This window comes from Pseudonaja textilis, chromosome 9, assembly GCF_049901715.1.
Source record: "Pseudonaja textilis isolate UNSWEBS1 chromosome 9, rPseTex1.2, whole genome shotgun sequence".
Classification (NCBI taxonomy): domain Eukaryota; kingdom Metazoa; phylum Chordata; class Lepidosauria; order Squamata; family Elapidae; genus Pseudonaja; species Pseudonaja textilis.
The window spans coordinates 2,408,924-2,429,289 of NC_141998.1; the positions used below are offsets into that span (position 1 = coordinate 2,408,924).

At 49.4% G+C, this 20,366-nt stretch overlaps 1 protein-coding gene across 1 annotated transcript in view; it reads right to left on the reverse strand.

Annotated features, from left to right (window-relative positions):
- Positions 1–1,905: 1,905 nt before the first annotated feature.
- The window catches only part of KAT6A (lysine acetyltransferase 6A), a 59,445-nt gene continuing 40,984 nt past the window's right edge, over positions 1,906–20,366 (reverse strand). The window contains 9 exon segments of the mRNA XM_026715177.2: positions 1,906–2,895; positions 2,898–2,981; positions 2,984–4,618; positions 8,648–9,023; positions 10,774–11,246; positions 11,249–11,495; positions 13,275–13,479; positions 14,352–14,583; positions 18,752–18,845. Of these exon segments, the coding sequence (XP_026570962.2) occupies positions 1,943–2,895; positions 2,898–2,981; positions 2,984–4,618; positions 8,648–9,023; positions 10,774–11,246; positions 11,249–11,495; positions 13,275–13,479; positions 14,352–14,583; positions 18,752–18,845 (4,299 nt within the window). The 3' untranslated portion in view covers positions 1,906–1,942.

The following is a 20,366-nucleotide window of genomic DNA, read 5'->3' on the forward strand; positions in this document are numbered from 1 at the left end:
GGGAAACTCCGGCTAGAGAACCTCCAGAGATGTAGGGAGGCAAAGGGGATTTTTAAAAAGAAGAGGGAGGGGGGGGGGAGAGGACTCTTTACCAGGAGGAGGAAGTCCTACGTGAGTCCCCGCACGCTGGCACCAGGCCAGCCAAAAAGAAAGAAAAAATTAAAAATATATATATATATAAAATACGTGAAGCGATTGCGACGGCCGTTTAGATGTTAACATCCCGACCTTCCAGGAGGAGTAGGACAGCTTTGCACAGGTGCCTCTGGGAACCGGACCCTCCAAGCAGATTTCGCAATTGGAAAAGTCCAGGTTTGAAGGGGGGGGAAGGGGGGGGCGTCGACCTCCAGATGTCTGCTTCTTCCACCACCACCCCCGTTTTTTTTGGCTGGACTGGAGGACACAGTTCTGGCTTGGATATGTGACAAGGGTGCACTTTAGTTACATTTAAACCGTATTTCAGTTCACCCAAGGAGAGAGAGAATGAGAGAGAGGAGGAGGAGGGGGGGGAGGGGGAGGGAGGAGGAGGAAGAGGAGGAAAAGGGGGAGGGAGGAGGAGGAGGAGGAGGAAAAACAAAATACCAACTATTCAGTTCCTGTATTTGGGGGGAAATGGCAACAGAGGCTCCGAGAATTTGCTTTGGGCTCCGTGCACTGCCACAAAGCCGAGGGCAAGGCCGAAGGTGGGAAGGCTCTGACCCTTCAGGATTGGGCCACCTGAAGAGCTGGACACAAGGAGTCAAGAGGAGAAAAAGACTTCCCGCACCTTAAAAACAAAGAGGCCGCGGACTCTTTGCCCAGGCGGTTCTGGCAAAGTCAGGACTCAATTCTCTAAGTCCGATGATGGGAATATATACGGCGTGCACGTTTTCAATCCCTCTCCTCCCCGCCCCCCGACGGAAAAAAAGAGGGAGGGGGAGAAAGAAAAAAAATTGGGATCCCCAAACCCAGTCCCCCCCCCCACCCCCAAAATGAGATTGGAACGGTGAAGCGTTTCCAGATTGTGGAAAGAAGGAAGGAAGGAAGGAAGGGAGGGAGGGAGGGAGGGAGGGAGGGAGGGAGGGAGGGAGGAAGGAAGGAAAGAAGGAAGGAAGGAAGGAAGGAAGGAAGGAAGGAAGGAAGGGAGGGAGGGAGGGAGGAGGGAGGGAGGAAGGAAGGAAGGAAGGAAGGAAAGAAGGAAGGAAGGAAGGAAGGAGAGGGAGGGAGGAAGGAAGGAAGGAAGGAAAGAAGGAAGGAAGGAAGGAAGGAAGGAAGGAAGGAGAGGGAGGGAGGAAGGAAGGAAGGAAGGAAGGAAGGAGAGGGAGGGAGGGAGGGAGGGAGGGAGGAGGGAGGGAGGAGGAAGGAAGAAGAGAGAAGGAAGGAAGGAAGGAAGGAAGGAAGGAAGGAAGGAAGGGGGAGGGAGGGAGGGAGGGAGGGAGGAAGGAAGGAAGGAAGGAAGGAAGGAAAGAAGGAAGGAAGGAAGGAAGGAAGGAGAAGGAAGGAGGGAGGGAGGGAGGGAGGAAGGGAGGGAGGAAGGGAGGAAGGGAGGAAGGAAGGAAGGAAGGAAGGAAGGAAGGAGAGGGAGGGAGGAAGGGAGGAAGGGAGGAAGGAAGGAAGGAAGGAAGGAAGGAAGGAAGGAGAGGGAGGGAGGGAGGGAGGGAGGGAGGGAGGAAGGAAGGTGGTGGCTAAAATAAAAAGAAAAAAGAAAAAAAAAAGAGACCAGGCCCCTTTAAAAAATAATAAAATTAAAATTAAAATAATCCGAAAGGAACGAAAAAACCCTATCTAAGATCTACAGCAATATTTAATTGGGGGAAAGAAAAAAAATTAAACAGGTCCGTTGTCTCTGATTTTTTTTTTTTCCCGTCTGTCAGTATAAAAGTTTCCTTGATTGAGCGAGAAGTTTCTGGGGGGGGGGCGGGCGGCGGGGCCGGGCGGCGGGGCGGGCGGGGCCTCATCCTGCTCATCTCCTCATGTAGGGGCCGTTGAGCGACTGCTTGGGGACGCCGGCGGCGTTCATGTAGCTGTGGTGCGAGGGGCCCGTGTACATCATGTTCCCGTGGGGGTTGGGCTGCATAGGCTGCTGGGGGTAGGCCTGGCTACCCATCATCCCCATCTGCATCTGCATAGGATACTGGGCCGTCTGGTTCATGTAGGCCGGGTTGCTGTGGTAGCTGCTGTTCATCATGGGCTGAGGCATCCGGTAGCTGTTCATGGCGTTCAGGGTGTTCATGTTCATGGAGTTGACGTTGTACGGGGTGGCCGGCATCAGGTTCACCCCCATATTCATCCCCCGCTGGACGGCCAGGGCCCGGGGACTGGCCTGCATGGCCACCGCCGGAGGGCTGCGGCCGTAGAGCTGCTGCTGGTGGGCCGCGGCCGAGGGCAGCGGAGCCGACTTCGACCGGATGGAGATGTGGCCCTTGACCGGCATCTGGCCTTGCAGCCGCTGGGTGTGAGGGATGCCGAGGTTGGTGGTGGACATGTTGCACTGGAGCAAGGGAGAGGTCAGGTTCATGGTGGTGGGGGCCAGGTTGGGCGGGGGGGTCATGGTGGCTTGTGCTTGGGCCGCTCCGGCCAGAGGGTGCGAGGGGGCCAACTGCGCCAGGCCCGTGTTCGACAAAGACACGCTGGTTGCATAGGATGTCACCGCGGAGGAATGGCTGTAAGGCATGGCGTGCGGGTCCATAATGGTGTTGGTCAGCTGCTGCAGCTTGGCCAAGCTGAAGGTGGCTGACGGCTGGGAGTAACCGCCGGCCCCAAAGTCCCCGGGGAGCCTCTCATAGATGCTGATGTTGCCGGGGCTGCCCGATTCCGGGATCTCCATGATCATCGGCGCCGGAGTGAAACTGTTGTTCATGCTACACTGCGACAGGGACGGCTGCTGCTGCTGCTGCTGCTGTTGTTGCTGCTGCGCGGCTGCTGCTGCTGCTGCTGCTGTTGTTGTTGCTGCTGCTGTTGTTGCTGCTGTGCCGGAGGGGGCTGGGGCTGCTGGGGCTGCTGGGCCTGGGAGGCTGCGCCGCGGCTTGCTGGTTACTCGGGGGTCTCTCCACCACGCAGCTCTGGGGAGACTTGATATTGCAGTTGGCGGCTGGCGGGACGCTGCCTTGGGGCATGAGGCTGCAGCTGCTGCCCATGCCCGCCATCTGCTGGGTGACCACGCAGCTGTTCTGGGTCAGGCTGCTGGAGGAGGAGAGGCCCCCGTAGGAGCAGCTGCTCTGCGAGGAGGCGTTGCCGCAGATGCTGCCCCCCATGGTGGAGTCGTAGCTGCTGGGGTTCTCGTAGTTCTCCGTGGTGCTCTCGATGCTGCCCAGGTCGCTGAAGCCGCTGTCCACCACCTGCTGGGAATGGTCCGACACCGAAGGCACGTCCATCATCGGGCTGGTCTCCATGTTCTGCATAGAAGGGGCCGACAGGGAGCCCTGCTCGGGGCTGATCTGGGTGTAGCTGCTCTCCAGGGCACCAGGCACGCTGGGGCTGCTGACGGAGCGCACCGACTGGCTGGGGTGAGACTGGACCGAGGAGATGGGGCTGTTGTGTTCGGAGGCCTGGCAGTCCTCCACCATCGGCATCTGGGGGTCCTCCTCGGCTTGGGTGTAGCTCTGCAGGTTCTGGCAAGCGGCCAGCGTCTCCTCGCAGTCCTGATAAGCCACGTCGTGCTCGTGGTTGTCTTCCTCTTGCGTCAAGGACTGCACGGCCTGGACCGTTTCGAGGTCCAGTTCACTGTGAGGGATCGGCTCGTCTTCCTTCAGCTCCATCAGCCCTTCCTTGGGGTGCTGCTCTTCCTCTGGATCGTCTTCCGAGACGGGAACCGGGTCTGACCCGACCGACGTCTCGTGGGACACCGCATCCTCCTCGGAATTGCCCTCGCCTTCGCTCTTGTTCTTGGCGTCCTCTTCTCTATCGTCCTGTGTGCTTGTTTCTAAAAAAGGCTCCTGGACTTCGGGGTCTTCCTTCAGCCCTTCCTTCTCAGCCTGCTCTTCCAGCTCATCCTTTTTGACCGAGCCCAGGTGGCCATCGTCTTCTTCGTCGTCGGCATCGTGGTCTTCGTGCTGGTTGGCGACAGCGGCCACTTCCTCTTCTTCCTCTTCCTGGTCGTGCTCGGGTTCCTCTGCGTCCTGCTGCTCTTCTTCGGACGGCGGCCTCTGGTCTTCGAGGACTTGAGGCTTCTCCACGTCTTCCTCCAGTTCAGGCTCTTTAGAGTCCATTTCTGGGCTGTTGCTGCTGTCTACGGGAGATGTTACCCTCGCTTCTCTAGCAGGCATAATATCTTCCTCTTCTCCTAAATCGCCAACTTCCGGAGGCCCATCTTCATCCTTCCTTTCTTCAGCACTGGGCAGAAGTTCTTCCTTCTCCTCAGCCAGCTCTTCCTCGTCTTGCACTTTCATCTTACGCCCTGATTTGGAGCAAGGTTCCATGAGATCGGTGGTCTCCTCTGAAGCAGGTGCTCGGACTTTCCCCCTCCTCAGTTGAAAGCCTGGCTTGCGCCCGGGCCTTTTCTTCCAGTGGATGGGCTTACGGCTCTTGCCCTTGGGCCAGCCTTTCTTCTTTTTCATGGGGGTGGAAGTGCCAGGCTGGAGTGGAGAATCCAGTGATTCGCATTTTCTCAGCAAGGAAACGGGTTTCAAAGTAGGAGAATCTGAAGAGAATGCAAAACAGAAGGCGTCAACTTTGGAACAGCAATCCACAATTATTTACTGTTAGCACTGCCAAAATCTAGAGCGGATCAATGATGTTTGTTTACACTGGTGATCTGTAATGATTCAATAAAGTAATTTTCTCAAAATCCTGCCACCTGTGAAATGTTATCAAGCACTGTTAATAAGAACAATAATATTCATTATTGTCTTTTTCATTTTCTCAGAGACATATTTGGTCTGAAATAGTTAGAATTTGGGGGGTGGGAAAACTATACCCCTTACTCTCACTGTTGCAGAAGACTGCCCCACATTATTGGCTAAGTCAAGTGCAACCATATTAAGTCAACTTTTCAACCCTATATATACTCACAAAATCACACAAAAATTTTGTCTACTACATTCTGGGCCGGTGTAATTGGGAAAGTCGTCCAATTTGTTTCAAGGTCTGAAACTGGGAAAATTAGACTTCTCAACTCCTAGACTTAACGCGTATGATACTGAAATATTTCTAGAAAATAATAATAAAACAACAATAATCATGAGTGACCAACCATAATAATAACAACAATTAACATTAACAACTGCCCAAAAATGGTCTGGATGCTGGACGTGGCTGTACCTGGAGACAGCAGAACCAAAGAGAAAGACCTGGAGAAGGTAACATAATACAAAGACCTACAAAAAGAAATTGAACGATGTGGCAAAATAAAAATGAGGATAGTATCAACGGTCATGGGCGCCTTGGGTACAATCCCAAAACAACCAGAGCACCACCAGCATTGACAAATTCTCCACCAGTCAGATCCAAAAGGCAGCTTTACTTAGGACAGCTGACATCCTGAGACAATTCCTCTCTAACTCCATCAAACCTCCCCATCTGCCTATCTCAGGTCTTTGGGAAGGACGCACTAGGAGGACAAAAATCCCAAATCCAACGGTCAGCATCTGACAGACGTACCGTATTAAGTTGAACTTGTATGCTACCCATCTCTTGGCAACGCTGGGTGACTCACAACAATCAAACAAAGGGGGGGGGAGGGGGAATTACAATCAAATCAATAAAAACATAAAAACTAAAGATAAAAGATGGGAAGAGCGATGGAGGGAGGGGTTATCACCCTCCCTCATCAAAGACCTGGGGTGAAAAGAGAGTCTTTGAAGGCTGCATCTGAACACACACTGTAGGTGCAACGAAGCAATACTTTCTCAGGCATAGTATTAGATCGAAATTTACGGCACGCTGCCACTGACATAGCACATTACCGGTGCACCAAGGGGACCATCTAAAGCAGGGGTCCCCAACCTCCTGGCACCAGTCCACGGCCCACCAGGAACCGGGCTGTGCAAGTCATCAAAGCCCTATCAGCGCACAAGCAGGAACCAGGCAGCACGCCAACCCATGCCCGCTTCTCCCACCTGCGGGGAAAAAAAATGGCCCACAAAGAAACCAGTTCCTGGTGCCCAAAAGGTTGGGATCCCCTGATCCAAAGCAGGGTTTCCCAACCTTCAGGTAACTGTAAGACACATGTCGATGGAGATTCTCGGTCATCCTGTTCCTGGTTGTCCCAAAGGTGCCTTTTTTTTTTTTTTCCCCAAGAGACAACTGGACTTTCTGCTTTTTTCTTTGGAAGATGTTTTGCTTCTCATCCAAGAAGCTTCTCCAGCTCTGACCGGATGGTGTGGAAGTCAAAGCTGAAGAAGCTTCTTGGATGAGAGGCGAAACGTCTTCAAAGAAAAACCAGCAAGTCCAGCCGCCTCTTGGAAAAGCACTTTTGGGAGACACGCGGATTTCAACTCTCAGAATTCCCCAGCCAGCATCTTAGTGTCTTAAAGCTGTCAAGGTTAGATCTAAAGAGTCATCTTCATAATTGACTAGTGTGCTGTGATGCAGGCACTGCTGAAAGTAAGAGGGTAGGTGGGGAAGAGCCAGGAAAACAATTCGGCATTTTGTTGGGGACCCATCACACAGGAAGGTAGATTTTGACGTCCATCACATTACAAGGTGGGAAGTCTCATCATGTACTAATGCTCCATCTATTCAATCCACATAAAACCACCTTGATCGCAGGTGCTCCAACCTCCTTTCAATCTACTAGTCAACCACTGAGAGAGACCTGTCAATGGAAAACAACTTTTTATTAGGCATCTGTGTGTGATTGGATATCATTATATCTAATTTGGCACAAGCATTTTGCAGGCGGGAGACTAGCTGTTTAAAACAAAAACAAAAACCTCAATTTAAGAGGCATATTCCAGAAAGCACTCAGGGTGGGTGGGTGGATGGGTGGGTGAGTGACTGCTATTTTAAGATGTCAATTAAAAGATTTGGGTGATACCTGCGGAAGGGCTAAGAAGCCATTCACACAACTTCCCCACGCTGTTTCTCCTGGCAAGGGAGCTCACCCTGGTATGTCTGAACAAACGCAATTTGAAAGCAACGTTCTACTGGGCTAAAAATATGTCACGCTACTTTCTAATTTTAGTTTAGTCCTGGATGAGATGAGGGCTGCCGAGAGGGGAGGGAGAACGTATGGATGGATGCAAAATATATGCTCACGCCCCTCCTTCCTCAAGTGGCCTCCTTTTCTATCCCACGCCAGAATCTTCAGCTTCACCCTCGGAAGGCCGCTCTCTTAGGCATCAGCCTTAGGCAGAGTTTTAATCCTGGGCCAGATTTTCAAAGGATCTCAATGAAAACCTCAGGCAATCTAAAAGCTAAGACGGCTAGAGGGTAGTGCGTGCCTGGCCTGCTCCTGCCAGTTCTGGGGCCCCCCTAAGCAGCAGCTGTGGGCTGAAAATACCAATACCAAGTGGGCTGGCTGGCAGGGACGACGCTGGGTAACCTTATCGGATGGAACCAAGGTCAGAAGAACTTCTGCTTGGACTGCAGAAGCACAGCTGCTTCGGGGGGTTTGCTTCTCCCGCAAGCAGGAACGTTTATTTACAGGGATTTCAGCAAATTTATCTCCGGCTAGCTGAGCTATTTCTCACCATTTTCCCCCATCTCCCTGTAGGGCTGAGGTTTCTTCCTAAGTTTTGTATCCTGCCTATTCCCCACTTCCTCCTTCCTTTTTTCCCTGAATTAAAGGCAAAGGATCCCCTCCTTGCAGATCCGTGCTAGTCGTTTCCGGCTCTGGGGGAGGGGCGCTGCTCGTCTCCGTGACAAAGCCGAAGAAGAGCCAGCGCTGTCCGAAGACGTCTCCGTGGTCATGTGGCCGGCAGGACTAAACGCCGAATGTGCACGGAATGCTGTTCCCTTCCCACCAAAGGGGTCCCTGTTTTTCGACTTGCATTTTTTTACGTGCTTTCGAACGGCTTGGTTGGCAGAAGCTGCTGGGACAAGGAGCGGGAGCTCACTCCATGACGTGGCGCTAGGGATTCGAACCGCCAAACTGCCGACCTTTCTGATCGACAAGCTCAGCCTCTTAGCCACCGCGTCCCTGAATTACTATCCACCATATAGTCACACCAGCCAGATGACCACAGAAGCGTCTTTGGAAAATGTTGGGTCCCTTGGCGAGGAAGCAGAGATGAGTTCTGCTCTCTATGGCAAACGTTTGTTTGGTTCTTTTGGGTTCAAAAACACAGGAAGTTACTCCGGTAGAACAGGGCGGGCAGCTAGATGGGTGTCATCCAGAGAGGGAAGAAGACCCGATAAGCTAATTTAATTGGGTTACCACAATCTTGCAAATTTGAAAGTCCAAATCACCAGCCCGTCCCCTTTACTGGCCAAGACACTAGGGACAGGGTGCGTGTCTTCTGAGTCGTCTTCTCTTGCCAACATTCCCGCTGCGGGCCCATCTGCCTTTTATCTGACCGTCACACCGTTTCCTCTCTTTGCCCTGTCTCCCAAGATCATTCTCACATACCAAGATATTGAGTGTGCCTGCCTAAGCCACGTACCAACTGACTGGACATTTACAGAATGCCAAGTTTGGACATTCTGGAGGAATAAATACTAAGGGAGGGAAGACATCAACCGTCCTGGATTCAGATGAAACACGGAATCAGAGGATCAGAAAACCTACCGGCCATATCATCGGATTCCTCTTCTTCCTGACTTCCTCTCTTTAAGGGGGGCCTATGCCTCAGGGAATCCTGTGGAGAGAGACGGCGGAGATATCCCCGAGAGAACAATTCGCTTTCTTCCTCCTCCTCCTCTTCCTCCTCTTCCTCCTCCTCCTCCTCTTCCTCCTCCTCCTCCTCTTCTTCCTCTTCCTCCTCCTCCTCCTCCTCCTCATCTCCCATTTCAAAGGTGGGCTCCAGCTGAGGCATGGGCCGCTCGGAATCCGAGTCCTCAAACGGCTCGTCTAGGACTTCCGTTGTTTCCGAGATCGTTTCGGTAACCACGCTGCTGTTGTGGTGTTTCCGCTTACGGACTCGTCTCTTTCGGGGAATGGGCTTCTGCGCAGGACAGTCCAGAGAAAGAAAAGGAAACAACAACAATAACAACATGGTGAGGAAAAAAAAAAACACTGCAAAGTTATCTCCACCATCTGATAGCTCATAAGCATCTGTTTATCGATGTTTATCATAAGCATCGGTGAGAAAAATTAGTCAACGGATCTGCTTCCCTCCCATAGTTGCTGGTCTTCCATCACCGAAAGTCTTCAAGAAAAATATTAGATATTCATTTATCTCAGGTGGTATACGTTTTCCTGCCTTGGGTAGGGGTTGGGCTAGAAGACCTCCAGGGTCCCTTCCAGCTCCGTGGCTCTGTATTTCTATATTTTTTGATCCACTCAATGGAAGGCAGCTCCTCACAATTAAAAACAGTCATAAAAGGTATCTTGATTTAGGGCAGAGATCTCCAAACCTGGCAACTTTAAGATTTGTAGACTTCAACTCCCAGAATTGGGAGAATTCTGGGAGTTGAAGTCCACAAGTCTTAAATCTGCCAGGTTTGAGGAGCCCTGGCTTAGGGTGTTGCATGAACTCAGCCCACAGGATGTGAAGCGTATATTAATGTCTTAGATTTCCCCGGTTTCAATGAAACCTAACCATTATTAATTCCATTTTTAGATAGTCTGTCATACAAACCACTTGTCCGACGTCTGGCAGATAAATAAGGAAACTTGGCTACCAACGCTTCATTATTACTTCTGGCATTTAAGGCACCCAGAATCACAAAATACGTATGGGAATTTTTTTTAAAAAAAAGCAGATTGTACATTTACAGCTAGTCCTCGACTTACAACAGTTCATTTAGTGATTGTTCAAAGTTACAAGGGCACTGAAAAATGTGACTGATGACTGTGTTGGCCTGCAATACTGCATTCTAACCAGAAGGAGGGAGGGAGGGAGGGAGGGAGGGAGGGAGGGAGGGAGGAAGGAAGGAAGGAAGGAAGGAAGGAAGGAAGGAAGGAAGGAAGGAAGGAAGGAAGGAAGGAAGGAAGGAAGGAAGGGCACTCAGACTTTTACACCTCTTTACAGGCCTCCTCTAAGCAATAGAGTCAGCTTCTTTCCCTCAACAATTTGAGTCCTCAGTTTACCCACCTTGGAAGGATGGAAGGTTGAGTCAACCTGGAGCCTGGTGAGGATTGAACTGCTGGCATTTGGCAGAATTAGCCTGCAGTACTACACGTTAACCACAGCTCCTTCCTTCCCTCTTTCCTTCTTCCTCCCTCCCTTCCCAAAAGCACTTAAGACTTATATGCCGCTTCACAGTGCTTTGCAGCCCTCTCTAAGCGGTTTACAGAGTCCACCTCTTGCCCCCAACAATCTGGGTCCTCATTTTTCCCACCTCGGGAGGACGGAAGATTGAGTCAACCTGGAGCCTGGTGAGATTCAAACAGCCAAATTGTAGGAAGCTGGCGGCAGCAAAAGTAGCTTGCAGTACGGCACCGTAACTGCTGCAACCACCGAGGCTCCTCACTTAACCAAACTTGGATGGAAAACCAGCAAGGGGTCCAAGAGTCCATTTGAGGCCCAATGCTGAATGCTTGTCATTTTTGTTTAATGCGCCATTCTCCTGAGCCCCCAAACCAGAGGTCTCCAAACTTGGCAACTTTAAGCCTCGTGGACTTCAACTCCCAGAATTCTCCAGCCAGCGTACGCTGGCTGGAGAATTCTGGGAGTTGAAGTCCACGAGGCTTAAAGTTACCAAGTTTGGAAGGGGGACCCCACCCCAAATGGTGGAGAGGCAGAAACGCACCTTCCGCTTCAACGCCGGCTTGGTGAGAACCGGTGGGGAGCTGGAGCAGGGGCTGGCAGGCTCCTCATCTTCGTCTTCGCTGCTCTCGCTGAAGTGCCTGAGCGCCGTGCGGTCCCCGTCGCTGTGTCGCCGGGCTAGCCGGTCGCACTGCTCCGAGAGCCGGCTTTTCAGGGGCTCGAGGGCTTTCATCTGCCCTTTCCAGGCCTCCAAGCCTTCGCTGCACCGCCTCTGGCCGACGGGGGCCTTCTCGCCTTTGCCAAAGGGCCCCTGGGCGGAGGCCGGCTTCTCTTCCTCTTTGCCAAAGTGCCCTCGGGGAGTCGGGGCCTTCTCCTCGCATTTCCCACACTGTCCCTGGGAGGGCGCCGCCTTCTCTTCGCACTCGGCAAACCTCCCTCGAGAGGCCGCCACCACCACCGCCGCTGCCGCCGCCGCTGCCGCCGCCTTTTCCTGGCACTCGCCGCATCGGCCGCCCTGGCCATTGCCGACTTCTCCTCCAAGGTCAGCTTTGGGTCCTTCTCGGTAAAGGATTCCCGCAGCTTTTTGTTCTTGCGGCTCCACCGGCCCCTGCGCGGCGTGTGGCTGTTGGCGGGAAGACCGCTGAGGGGAAGACTTTGCTTGCCAGATCGCAGGGGGTTGACCGGGAGAACCTCCGGCTTGGTTTCACTCTCCAGTGGAAAGCAAGGCTCTCGCTCTTTCCTCTCCCAGGAGACGCACTTTATCACCTGGGGGGAGACGACAGGGGAGAGGATGGCGGGGTGGGGTATAAAAAGAAATTATTATTTTTTTCTGGCTGCCATAAAAATAAAAAACAACCAAGCTCCTGGGACTGGTAGATCTGGGATCCTTTTTTTTAAAAAAAAGAAAAGAAATTAAAACATGGTTATGATATTGGTGACTGAAGCCATGGGAGGCGTGGCAGGACCAGGCCGAGTGAGGGGGGGACTTTCAACGCCCTTCAAGAGGTAAGCAAAGGAAGTGAGCTTGAAGGGGGAAAAAATTAGGGAATGTGCTTTGCTTCCAGGCAGATTTCTGAAAAAGGGCGAGGCCTCTTTCCAGTAGCCTGAACTGCTAGACCACAATATCTCACTTGGTCCCAAAGGGGCTTTTTTCAGGAGGCAACTGGACTTTCTTGGTTTTTCTTCGAAGACGTTTCGCTTCTCTTCCAAGAAGCTTCTTCAGCTCTGACTGGATGGTGGGGAAGGGTAGGATTTATATTCCTTGCAGACAGCTCTGGTCATTTGCATCTTTTTAGGAGGTTATTGAGGCCATTAGGAGGTTTATCTGTGTCCTCAGAGTCACCTGGGTAGTGCTAATGGAGTAATGCAGCCTACAGGAACTTTTTACCCTATTCAGGTGACCCGGAGGGCACAGATAAACCTCCAAGTGGCCTCAACAACCCTCTAAAAAGATGCAAATGACCAGCTGTCTGCAAGGAATATAAATCCTTTCCTTCCCCACCATCCAATCAGAGCTGAAGAAGCTTCGAAGAAAACCAAGAAAGTCCAGTTGCCTCCTGAAAAAATCCCCTTTGGGACAACCATGACCTGGAGGGCTGAGAATCTCTACAGGCTCCATTTCTTCATTGCATATGGATATACGGGCTTCAGTCTCAGAATTCTTCAGTCAGCATGCCGGCTAGGGAATTCTGGGAGCTGGAAGCTAATATATTTTCCAAAGCATCTATGGGCAGGGCAAGAAGTAATGGAGGGAAGATAATTAAAGGAAGATTTAACCTGGAACTAAGGAAAAACTTCCTGAGCATGAGAACAATTAAACAGATTGTGTCCTGAAGTTATGGGTGCGCCATCACTGGAGGTTTTTAAGAAGACACTGGACCACCATTTGTCTGGGACTGTATAGGGTCTCCTTCTTAAGGAGTATGTTGGACTAGAAGACTTCCATAAACTCTGTTATTCTGTGATTCTATACTACTTAACAATTTATCATCTCTCTATATATAAAAGCAAAAGACCGCTCACGCATCATCACAAAATCTCCAGAACCGTAAAGCCTACAAACTTGAAATTTGGCATATATGTTCCTTTTGGCTTCTAGGTGCTCACTAAGAAAGGATTTTTTGACATGGCCATCAGAGCATTAGTATTTCCTATATTATTATTATTAACACGCTCTGATGCTAAGGAGTTCGACTCCTACTCCTCACCTGAAAAGAAATCTCTTCCAAATGCAAAACACAAGCAGAGGAGGGGAGTTTCAGTTTCACAGCAGCACCAAACAGCTTTACTACAGAACAGTTGAGCTAAGCCACGCCCAGGCTCCTTGCTGTCTCCTTCTTGCTCACACAGCAAATACTACCGTTTCCAAACATCCCTCAACTCTCTCACACACTGACAGGACACTAGCCAGATGAATACCGATAGATGCTGGTAGGCAGAGGCTCAATTTTCCCCCCTTATTTTCCTCCCCAAAAACTAAACCTGACCACACATAGCGAAGCATGGGTGTCCAGCTAGTAACGCATAAATGCCTCGCATTCTGACCTCAATGTCTCTCTCCCGCAACTGCGGTGGGACCTCGATTTCTGTCTCTTCGGGATCATCCTCTTCATCCTCGGAAACCACCGAGTTTGAGACGATGACCGGGGTCCAGCGCAGACATTCTGGGTCCACGACTACAGGCCGGGTGTTCTGTTTCAGCTTCGCCATGTGGTCTTGGATAAGTTTTTCCCGCCGAACAATCACAAATCTGAGGAAGGAGAAAAAGGATGGGCGGCTTCAGTCACATGGCATCAAGTTCATGTCTCAAACGTGGAAATGGAGGGAGAAAAAAAAGGCGACTGGAAGACTCAGAGGAGAGGTGCATTACTAAGCATTTGCTACTAAGCGGTGCAGCCGTTGCTCACCGCTGTAAGCTTGGGGCCTTCGAAATGTCAGAGAGACCCTTGAGATGAAATCAGCCGCATTGGTTGGGCTCATAAAATGCATCAACCCACACGAAGAGCGGTTGCTGGAACTCGGTATGTCTAGGTTGATGAAAAGGAGGACTAGGGGAGACATGATAGCAATGGTCCAATATACTCAGGGGCTGCCCCAAAGAAGAGGGAGTCAAGCTATTCTGCAAAGCACCTGAGGGCAGGGCAGGAAGCAATGGGTGGAAATTAATCCAGCAACTTAAAACTCAGGAGAAATTTCCTGACAGTGAGAACAGTTGATCAGTGGAACAATTTGCCTCCAGAAGTTGTAAATGCTCCAACACTGGAAGTTTTTAAGAAGAGATTGGACAACCATTTATCTGAAATACTATAGGGTTTCCTGCCTAGGCAAGAGGTTGGACTAGAAGACCTCCAAGGTCCCTCTGCAATTCTAATTCTAATTCTAATTCTATTCTAGCCTCTCCATTCCTATTTTAACCCCTCAGTCGCTTCTCTGGCTCTCTAAATTCACCCTGACTTCTGAGATTGAAGGGGCGCGGAAACAACCCTCTCAAGAATAACCTTGATAGCACAAGGGCTAATTGCATTTGGGGGGGATTTTTGCATCTACAGAATCAGCCCTGACCATAATCCTGCCCTTTCCCGAGCCACCCGATTCCGTGAGAGAAGGAAATGAGATACTCACTGATCGTTACGGAAATCAAGCATGCGCAGGTGATGGAGGGTCGAGGTGATGTCTTGAGGACAGATGCCGGTCAGTTTGCTTAACTTCTTGATGCTGATCTGCTTGTCGTTTTGGTGATAAAGGCACTCCAAGATTACACTTTTCCAGTATGCCATGTAGGAAAGACGACCCAAATCAGACAGCGGCTTCTCCGGGGATCCTGCCTGGCCTTCACGTTTTGAGAGGAGATAACCTAGGAAATAGCAGAAAGGGCTCAGGACCACCCAACTCTTCTCAGGTTAGGAAATAGCAAGAGTTGGGAGCAGCTAAGGATGGCTCAGGGGCTAAGAGGCTGAGCTTGTCAATCAGGAAGGTCGGCAGGTCGGCGGTTTGAATCCCCAGCGCCGCATAACGGAGTGAGTTCCCGTTCCTTGTCCCAGCTTCTGCCAATCCAGCAGCTCGAAAGCATGTAAAAAAAAATGCAAGTAGAAAAATAGGGACCACTTGTTCAAAGTATTGCAGCATAAATTCAGCGCCAGAAAAGTAAACACAGATGGCTGAGGCTTCATTTAACTTCTTTATAAACACAAGTGAATTTTACAATACCAGTTGTAGATTACTTCAACACGGAGCAAACTCAAATAGAAGCACACAGGCTCAGAGCTTAACAGCAACTCAACTTCAGTAGACAAGCAATTTAGTTTCTCTTTCACTTTAGAGCTGAGCACAGAACAGAGATAAACCACATCCAGATTCTCTCTTTTAAGTTTCAGCCTTCAATTCAGCTCTCACTGGCTGACCTTGCTAGTAAACTCTATTCCAGTTCATGAATATACTCTGACACCACTTTGGTGGGAAGGTAACAGCGTTCCGTGCACCTTTGGCGTTTAGTCATGCCAGCCAGATGACCACGGAGACGTCTTCGGACAGCGCTGGCTCTTCTTCGGCTTTGCAACGGAGATGAGTACCGCCCCCTAGAGCCGGAAACGACTAGCACATATGTGCAGAGGAACCTTTACCTTTTAAGGGGGCCTGAAACACATCTCTTGGTGGGGGGAATTCACAAAACAAACTGTTACGACCAATAAGTTGTTACTCTGGTCCTTATGAACATCTATCTCAGGGAGCTTGCCTTCAGCTCCTGTACAAAAAATGGGATGGAAATCTAATACGTATTAGTAAATGCTACCTTCTCCACAGTTTCGTCAAGAAAAGGAGGCAGACATCAAGGGGGATTTTCATAAAGAGCTGAGATTTTTCAGCAGATGGACGGACATGTGAAAACCATAGTCATATGGACCCCCTTTAACCAAAATCTCAATTTTCACGGAAAACAAGTAATTCTTCCAAGGCAGAGAAGGGCTTTGGCACCAGTTCTACTGAAGGAAACGCTAGAGAATGAGGTCCAGGTAGACTATAAACACACACTGGAAGGTCCCTTCCAAGAGTGGTGCTGTGGCCTAGAGCTGGAGCTCTCAATTACAACAGCACTGGGGGGAAATGACTTATGACCATTTTTCACACTTATGGACCTTTGCATCATCCCCGTGGCCGTGTGATCTGAATTCGGACGCTTGGCAACTGGCTCGTATTTATGACGGCTGTAGTGTCCTGGGATCATGTGATCACCTTTTGCAACCAGTCCATGGGGAAGCCAGAGGATGGACAGCCACTTGTCTGAAACGGTATAGAGTTTCCTGCCTAAGCAGGGGGTTGGATTAGAAGAACTCCAAGGTGTCCCTTCCAACTCTGTTCTAAGATTAACTTAACTTCATAACCGTGTCCCTAATTTAAGAACTGCAGTGATTCAATTAAGAACTTTGGCAAGAAAGCTCGTAAAATGAGACTAAATCCTCTTAACGAATGTCTCGCGTAGTAACAGAAATTTTGGGCTCAATAAGTCAAGCACTGACTACCTGTATATTGGTAGCGTCAAGGCCTCCTACGATCAAGAATTGACCAAATCAAGGAAGCTAATTAGAATGATTTTTCACCTTAAAGTCGGGGAATCGTAATTCATTTACACGCCCTGGCTTTATAAAAATTAAATTCCAGTCATCCATGTTCTACAATTAATACAAAGAAGCTCTCATGATTGAGAGGGTTTTCCTCCCCAGCCTTCAGCTCACACTTCACCTTCAGCAAGCTGGTAACGAAGTCAATTCAGAGACTCGTCTAAAGGCCTGGGATTCAGGAGCGATCACTGAGCTTTTCAAATGCACCAGACAGCAACAAGGTGGTACACAAGCAATTACTTAAAGAAGGTGAAAAGAGCTGGAACTCCAGCTAGAAATTGCTATCAGCGCATGGAGTTCAGTTCCAGATAATGAGGACTGAAATGTCAGCATCCCTTTAGGGCACATCATGTGCGCAGCTCACTTTCCGTGACATAGGAAGCTGCCTGCACAAATGAGCCTCTTCTCATTTAAAGATGAAGGGGAAAATGAGTAGAGTTTGGCTTAGTTTGGCTTTGAAAATGGGACTTCTCTTCCTCTCCAGAAAGCACTGCATTGCTTTATATTTCCTGTCAGTTGCTATCCAACTTAGTTGACTTCCATGCACAATTCAAGATTCTTAAAAAAAAAAAAATTAAAACAATCCGCATGTATCAGATTTTCTAATCTTTAAGAGCAACTAAAAAGAATAACCAGAGTACTTCCTCTTTCTCAAATAACGCTGAGGTCTCTTCCCCAGCACTGCCTGAACTTTCAGATTGGTACAGTAATACACCTGTATTTTTCCCATGCACAGCAGTCGTTTACGACTCTAAATTCACCTCTTTGCTCTGTAAGTTATGGTTCTAAGACAGAATCACAGAATTTCCATCGATTCTCCCTTTGCAAACTGGAGTAATCCAAACTTGGGACAAATCAAAGGATCTGGAGCAGGCATTTCCAACCTTAGCACCTTTAAAGGCTTGTGGACTTCAACTCCAAAGAATTCTCCAGCCAGTGAATAAATAGATACCACTTTGGAAGGAAGGTAACCACGTTCTATGCACCTCGGTATATAGTCACGCTAGCCACATGACTACATGGTCCCCCTGGCTAAGAAATGGAGATGAGCACCACCCCCTAGAGATGGACACGACTAGGCAGGAAACCTTCGTTTGCTTGCTTGCTTGCTTGCTTGCTTGCTTGCTTATTTGGTTGGAACCTAGCATGCAACACAGGGCGTCTCCAGATAGCCACTGGCCGCCCCTCAGGCTCCCTGGTGAGATTCAAGCAAGCCATCCCAGTCCCCAAGGCTGATGGACCTAAATAGAGGTGTAACAGCACCACTACTACATAAAGTAAAGGTAAAGGAGTCCCTGTGGATTTTACTCGGCTAGTTGTTGCTGACTATAGGGGGCGATGCTCATCCCTGTTTCAAGGCCATTCAGTCAGCGCTGTCCAAAGACGTTTCCATGGTCATGTGGCCAACATGATGTCACGGAAAGATGTATTTATTCTTTCTTTTTTCTTCTTCTTCTCCCTCTTCTTCCTCCTCCTCCTCCTCTTCCTTCTTCTTCTTCCTCTTCTTCCTTCTTCTTTTTCTATTACTTCCTCCTCCTCCTCCTCTCCTACCTTCTTCTTCCTCCTCTTCTTCCTTCTTCCTCTTCCTTTTCTTCTTCTTCCTTCTTCTACTTCTTCTTCCACCTCCGCCTCCTCTTCTTCCTTCTTCTTCTTCCTTCTTCTTCCTTCTACTTCTTCAACTTCTTCCTCCTCCTCCTCTTCTTTCTTCTTCCTCTTCTTCTTCCTTCTCCTCTTCCTCTTAGCCACAATCGATCCCCTGCAGGATGAAGCCCTCTTCCATATATTTCCAACAAATATGGTCCTGAGCTTTCTTTTCTTTTCATTTTCTCCTCACGTTTGCATGCTTTCAAACTTCTAGGTGGGCAGGAGATGGGATGAGGATGAGAGTTCACCGCATCACATGGCGCTCGGGTCTCGAACCTGGGCTGCTGGCTTTTCAGACAACAAGCCCAGCGTCTTAACCACTGAGCTACTGCGGTATTGTATAACTATGATCTAAATTAGCAACAATTTACCGGAATGGACTTCTGGATAAAAACAAAATTCAGATTTAAAACAGGATTGTTAATTTAAGACCGCTGAATGGACATGCAACGGGGGAGGAAAAAAGGAAGGTGATGATGTAAGACACACACACACACACACACACACACAAACAAATAAAACATTAACTTTCACCAAAAAAAAAAAAAGAGTTAAGAGGTGGAGAGCAGAGGTTTCCTGGATTTGCAAAATAAGAGCTGATTCAGGTAAAGAATCCTTTTGAAGTCACATCCAGCCAAATCAGTCGAAGGCGAATTATACCCTCCGTAAACCGTAAAGCCAAGTTAGAACAGGGGAAAATTTAAAAAAATAAAAATAAAACCAACCAACCCAGAAAAATATAAAATAAGAAGGGGGCCTTACTGAAGTCAATGAGGAATCTGCCGTAGCCCCTGCGTTGGTACTGGGGAAGAATCATGATGCAGGAGACGTTGTATTTCTGCTGGCAGTGCTTCTCCTAGAGAAAAAGAGAGAGAGAAAGGAAAAAGGGGTGGGTGGGAGAATCCAGTTATTAAAAGCACGGAAGAAGTTCTTTAGGGCAATAATTAATACGGAGGGGAATATTCCAGCCGAGGACACAGGTGTAATTCCATCGGGGAGTCAGGAGAAAAACACGTCTCCGGTGGAAGAACAACAGCAAGGCTCTAATTATTTGGGAAGGGTGGGGCTGGGGGAAGAAAGATGGGTTTGGTTCCTGAAATCCAGCAGTGTTTCATCCAAATGACTCTGGCTCTCCCTACTTGCTTCTTTGCGACTTTCCAAAACTGGTTCTGGGGATTTCGTGATAATGCGTGAGGGGTATTTCGCCTGTATACGCATACGTATACGTGTATATATATGGGAATACTGGCCTCAGCGTTATGCCAGTCTGTCCTATGAGACCTGGCATGGTGGGCATACTCCGGGCCCATCTATAAAATAATGCCACCTTGTGGGACCCAGGAGGTGTGCTGTTCTTGTTGTTGCTTCTCTCCTTTGGAGTAGCAGTTCCCCTCAAACCAATTTGGACACACACACACACACACACACACACCTCTGCCCCTGCTGTCCTTCTGGAAAACAGTATTTCTGGAGCAATTTGTGAACCATTTGAACAGTAGCTGTTTGAATGTTTTTGTATTTCCCGAAATGCTACTATTGTATTTAAGCTCTGCCTTGATTCCTAGGTCTTCGTTTCTTTGATGATGTTTTTAACCTATTCAACACTGCCTTGTCATCACGAATCTCTCTCTCTCTCTCTCTCTCTCTCTCACACACACACAAACACACACACACACTTCTTGCCTTGCCTTGCCTTGCCGAGTGGAAATTGAAGATCTGCAGCATCTCCCAAAAAAAAAACAGAGGATTTAGGCCCTTACAGCAGAACTACCATCCAGCAGGCATACCCTGCACCCCGCCCCATTCTGTAAGCAGGCTAGCTGAACTACACAGCATGGTTATTTCCTCCCCTCTACACACACACACACACACACACACACACACACACACACACACACACACACTCACACACACACACACACGTCCTGGAAAATTTCTTCTCCCAGCAGAACAGTTTCTGCAAAAGGCCAGTCTTAAGCCTTCACGCCTGGACCCCGTCTATGCAGGAGGAATACGAAGGCCATGTTGTGTGTGTGTGTGTGTGTGTGTGTGTGTGTGTGTGTCTTTTTTTTCAGGGGCGCAAAACAAAAGCTCTGCAATGAGGTCAGCATCTGATTTGAGGAGCAGCGCCAACAATGAATGTTTACTTCACCAACTAGCTGTACTCTTCGCTACCCAAGGGATGAGGAAGTGATTTAAAACCTCCCTTTAGAACCGCCGAAGCTGGAATTCACCCTCCTCGGAGGATACACTCTGTTTCAAGGCAGGATGAAGAGAAAGCCAGGCGTGTTAACTGCTTCAGTTCCCTGGATCTGTCTAGACAGAGTTTTAAAAGGGATAGGGGGAAAAAATGCACCCACTGCTTCAGAAGTCCCTC